A 5,347-nucleotide genomic window follows, 5' to 3' on the forward strand; every position below is an offset into this window, starting at 1 on the left:
CAATCCTACGTTTAAGCTGGTCAGCTTCTTGCTCTTGCTAGCATTTTATCTTCGTACTGTTAACATGTCTATAAATGTGTAAAAACAAAACAATTTTGGCCTGAAATTATTTGTTGCAACTATCTGGATAATCCATTAATATTCATAATTTTTTTTCACCTTTGAAATTATGAGATTTTTTTTGCTTAAACTGTAAACTGAGTATATCTGGCCGCCCGATGGGCCAAAATAAAAAACTAAACTTTTGGATTTAGCTTTTCTCTGTATGTTTTAACTCAGTTGGCCAATTGATAACTAAGCAATGAATAAAATAATGTTCAGAGCTATTTATGTTGTGTAATTACCAGCCCTAAAATCTGTTAACAGTTCTATATTTGCAATCTTTTGCACATAGCTAGGAATATAGCTTTAAAACAAAACATTCAGTTCAAAGTTAATGGGCCATTTGCTAAACTTACATGGCACATACAACATATATGCAACATTTAATGTCTGTCGTGTTTATTAAGTTATATATTTTTAGAAGTTGTAGATCTTAAACATGAAAAATGTTATGCTTTTGTTGTTTTGTGCTCATGGCCGCCACTCCCTGAGCATGGTTTTGCCGGAGGTTTCTTCCTCTTAAAAGGGAGTTTTTCCTTTCCACTGTCACCAAGTGCTTCCTCGTAGGGGGTCATTAGATTTCTCTGTATTATTTTAGAGTCTATAGAGTCTATAAAGCACCTCGGGGTGACTGTTGTTGTGACTTTGTGGCATATGTAAATAACAGTTAATTGAATGTTTCAAAATTCACTTTTTATGTCTTTTGTGTGAAAATAATTATATATGTACACCTGTATTTGATTCAAGTATCACAATTTATTACAAAAACTAGAACTTTTTTTCATCTGTCAGTGTTGCCATGCTTTAAGCATATAACAATACAGTATAAAACCTCAACCCAAAGGTAGAATAGTAAAAGCAGAGATCATAGATGCTGACGCAGCATTACAGAAGTTAAGACATGCTGTTACTGTACAGGAAACATTACGACTGAAGTACAAGCATCTGTAAAATGTGCCATTGGCATCAGTGATTTGCATTTTACCATAAGCAATCTGACCCTTCCTCAATTTAAAGTGTCACGGGAAATGCCCCCTTGGAAAATAATTTACACGAAAATAAACACAAACACAGAAACACTCTGCAAATGATCATGGATGTGCTGAGATATTTTTCAACAGCCCAAGGCACTCAGGCTCAAACGTTGGCAATAAATATACATCATTCTTCAGACAAATCACGTCAAGCAGGTGGTGGTTAGAGAAAGAAGAGTGACAGAGAAACAATGTTGTCTAGTTCGTAACCTCTTGAAGAACACAATCCTTTCACAAAACAAAAGTCCACCTGGCCTTTTTTCACAGTGAAAATCGCTGGCAGTCGAGACAGAAAAAAGACATATGAAGGACTCAGTCGTTTTGTTGACTAGTGCGACATCTGTTCTCTAAAAACTACATTAACCTCTTACTGTATTTTTGATGCTGGCCTGTCATTTTGGTCTCTGAGGGCGACCTCTGCTCACTAGAATGGCATCACCTGCTCCTCCCGGATGCGCATTCAAGCACCACAGGGTGTCGGGAGCGCTTCCCTTTTATTTTTCAGTGGCCCATCCCACGTGAGAATCTGGTAAAATATCTATCAAACTGCCCACAAGTGATGTTTTCAAATATCTATGACAACCCAGACGCTATTCACTGACACAATCTCCTCAGATTGGCTGACCTTTTGAATGAGTTTACCGAGGCCGTGACAACACTGGTTTTAGCAAAAACCACTGAGATTCTCTTCCCTGCAGTTCAGTTCAGTTGAGCTGGCGACAGGCTTCGAATGTCCACTTCGAGGCACCTCCATAAATATCGAGGCTGGTCTCCATCCATGCAAAAACGTTGCCCACTTGCGCTTTGCTGCTGCATGTCGCTAGATTGTAAATTTCTCCCACGGACAGTTTACGATCCCAGATGTGAAAATTTGCCAGGTCTCCTACAAAAGCTTGCGTGGCGTCGAACCCTCCTCCAAGCGTGTCCTGAGGCAAACACAGTTTGATTTAATAAAGGATGATGAGCCTGCTTCGTGAAGAGAAACCACAGTCTCTTTAACTATTTGGATGTTTATTTACCAATCTAGTGGGATTTTTTGATGAGCTCTAACCTTATATCTTATAAAACTTAAAGTATTCCATTTTTTAAGGCTCAATGAATACAAATTATCCAGCTGCTTACATTTTGTTGTAATATAACATAAAATACTATAATGTATGATATGTTGTGTGTTACTAAATCATGAGAAATAACATTTTTTTTAAAAGGTGCTTCTTTCAACTGGCAGGTGTGGAGCATTAAAACCAGGCTGTGCTTACTGCTTACCTGCTCTTGGCCAAGGATCAGCAGGCCCTGAGATTTGATGGGATGATATGGAGCCAGGTTTTCTCCACTCCCCCTCTTGACACCATCTTGAAAAGCCTCCCAAACACCATCACGAGTTGTCCAAGTCACGCAGATATGATGCCACTTTCCGTCGTTGATGAGAAATGGCAGCTTTGCTACCTTTAAGAAGTTCAAATGCAGGGATTATCAGACGTACAGTGGAAACGAGAATGTCTTACAGTGTAAAAAAAAATCGAGTGTGATTCGATTTTTCCTGCGTTTTTCTCGTACCTTGTCATTTATTAGAATCTCCATTGGATTGTTCCCCCACTCTATGAGAACCAGCTCGTTGGCTTGTCCAGGAACTGCGTAGGAGAAAGGTGTGCCCACTCCCGGGGAGGCGTTGGACTTGAGCCACATGCACACGGTGAGGGCATACATCTCTGGCAAACTCGTTTTCACTTTTGCATACATGTAGTTGGTCCTCAGTGGGAACGTGAGCTGAAATTTATCCAGCGGCCTGTTTTCTCTCTGACCTTTGGTAGAAGAAACAGAAAAACAGGCTTGAACTCGTTTTAGATGACGTGTTCTACCCCACACAGATATATCATTCCTAGCGCTCACATCCTGGGAATATTTCCTGGGAATTATACGTTACACAACAAATCCACAATGGTGACGCGCCAGATTTGTTTTAATCTCGCGTGCTAAATCCATCACAGGAGTGGTAACGTTGTTGCCATCTCTTCTTTTCATATTTGCCCGCACCTCATTGACTATATTTAACAGAAGTCGCCGTAGACGGTTCTTCCGGAAAAAAGGAAGAAAGAAAAAGAAAAAGCGAAAGAGAGCGAGTGAGACGATGTTGTAAATTCTCCTGTGTCTCTTGGAGCAAATGGCGGTGGCAGGTCACTTATTGCATGTTTGAAATGGTCTAGAGTGGGAGTTGAAAACTGCGGGATATACACTGTCCCACCGGCTTTGTGCTCAACATTAAATCGGATATATAATAATGTAGCCCACTATCCTAGATTGCCCCCCCCCCCTTGACTTTTCTTTTTTTTAATCAATTTTCTTATGATTGCTTGATCATTACAGTCCCCAGCCCATATTGCTTACAACTAATCCACCACCAACTCTTTCCACTTACCTTTCTCCAGGTCGGTGATCCTCTGGTGTAGCGATGTGAGTGTGGACTCCACTCTCCCACGCTGCTCGGTCTCATTCCGGAGTCCGGGTTTGCCCTCTTCGATCCCGTTCACTCGGGACAGCACCTGCTTCTCCAAGTCGTCGATTTTACTTTGGAGAAGGTCTTTCAGGCTGTTTGCCTGCACCGAGTTGTTGCTTCTGCTGAATTGCTGTCAGGGGGTAAAAAGTGCGCATTTAGGTGAAAAAGGTTCAGATTCCAGATTATATTTTATTTTGGAGGGTCACTGCCGTAAACTTGAACGAGCAATTTAACCTACGCAAAGAATGTTTTTATTTTCATCTTATGTTCACACTGCGAATTAATTTTAAGAATCTAGACTTGTTAACCTATTGTTTCATTATAATTTTTCTATGTTTTCCATCTTATTTGTCGCAAAACGAGCTGTACGCAAAAGTGTTTATATTCTCCCCGGAAACTGCAGCCCTACCTCCAGATTCTCTAATCTCTGCTTCAGCGACTGTAAAGTCTGTGATAGTTGCGTCAAAGTGTCCGCGGGGCCTCTGGACACGTCCCCCATCGTGTTTTTGGTCCCGGCTTCTTTCCTCCTGCCCCCGGGCCGCGCGTCCCCGAGGTCTGCGCCGCTCTGGCTCTCACACCGAGCCAACTTGGAGGTGAGCTCTCTGATAGTCTCTTTTTGGTTCATGATCGTCTCCTTCTGCTGTAAAACCGTCTCCCGCAGCTGCATAACCGTGGTCTTCAAGTCCTCTCCCGGCACACTGTTCTGCAAGGTGGCCGAGCATATGTCCATATCCTTGGGTACGGACGTGCAAATGAACTGCGTCTGTCCGCCAAAGTCTTGAGACGAGCTCTCCAAGAAGACGCAGGAAAATAGAAAAAGTTTCCAGCAGATTTCTCTCTTTGCGGCCCGCATGTCGCCGTCTGCGCCGGGCTTCACTTTTTATTTATTATCGTCTTTAATTCTGTGCTTTATGAGCCGCAGTGACTTTCGCCAGTGTCCCCCTTGTTGTTGTACTCCGTCTCTGCAAGTGCGGCAGGTTTTTATACAGCGTGCCCGGTTCTGCGCAGAGCCGCTCTCACTGCATCACAACCGGTGGGAAGGGAGGGGGGGGGGGGGTGTCGCGCTGCCCCCGTTTAAAAGGCTCCGGAATCCGCGTCACATTCAAGAGATGAAACCCATTTCGCTCGCGGACTCCCACGTGTTAAATCTTTCATGGCTTTGGCTGTTTGTCATTTCTCCCCGTGTGATATTAATCTGGAAAACGCTGATTTGTAGATGGTAGTGGTTTGGGAGTTGGGGGTGTTGCTTTGCATGGCGGGGTGCCAGCAGAGCCAGCTGTGTTTTGTTTTGTTTAGGGTACACCTAAAGACTCTCTCTCTCACACACTCACACACACATGCTGCGGGTGGATGCAGAGATCAGAAAGTTGCAGCAATTTGTGGCTGAGAGAAAGATAGTGTGTGTGTGTGTGTGTGTGTGTGTGTGTAGGTGTGTGTGTGTGTGTGTGTCCCACAGATTCAGCACCGGGGACAGCTCCCACCACTTCACAGTATCAGCAAGAGCAAAGAGAGCGGCTCGTGTGCGCGTTTAGTTCGTTTGAACGTGGAGAGCGTGTTTCATGTTTTCGTTTCAGCCTGTTTCTCCCTCTGTCATCTGGATCATACACGTCTGTCTCATGGTGATCTGTGAGAATTCAACGTGAAAAGCACTCTTCCCCCACAAACTCAGAGGCTATACCTCTCTCTATCTCTATCTCTCTCTCTCTCTCACACACAC

The 5,347-nt window shown here is 43.4% G+C and overlaps 1 protein-coding gene across 1 annotated transcript; it reads right to left on the bottom strand.

The window, feature by feature from the left end:
- Nucleotides 1-838: 838 nt before the first annotated feature.
- Nucleotides 839-4,584, bottom strand: nptx1l (neuronal pentraxin 1 like). Its single transcript, XM_006807812.2, has 5 exons — nucleotides 4,040-4,584; nucleotides 3,553-3,760; nucleotides 2,694-2,938; nucleotides 2,403-2,582; nucleotides 839-2,062 (listed from the first exon to the last, which is right to left on the bottom strand). The coding sequence occupies exons 1-5, from the start codon at nucleotides 4,481-4,483 to the stop codon at nucleotides 1,841-1,843; spliced, it is 1,299 nt and encodes a 432-aa protein (XP_006807875.1). The 5' UTR covers nucleotides 4,484-4,584; the 3' UTR covers nucleotides 839-1,840.
- Nucleotides 4,585-5,347: the final 763 nt, after the last annotated feature.

Source organism: Neolamprologus brichardi, chromosome 4 (assembly GCF_056152115.1).
Source record: "Neolamprologus brichardi isolate AB-2024 chromosome 4, ASM5615211v1, whole genome shotgun sequence".
Taxonomy (NCBI): domain Eukaryota; kingdom Metazoa; phylum Chordata; class Actinopteri; order Cichliformes; family Cichlidae; genus Neolamprologus; species Neolamprologus brichardi.

Coding starts and splice junctions, on each gene's coding strand:
- nptx1l (XM_006807812.2), bottom strand. CDS start 4,483: ATGCGGGCCGCAAAGAGAGAAATCTGCTGGAAACTTTTTCTATTTTCC. Junction 2,939..3,552: donor GATCACCGACCTGGAGAAAG/GTAAGTGGAAAG, acceptor CTTCTACCAAAG/GTCAGAGAGAAAACAGGCCG. Junction 2,063..2,402: donor TGATCCTTGGCCAAGAGCAG/GTAAGCAGTAAG, acceptor TGTTTGCCTCAG/GACACGCTTGGAGGAGGGTT.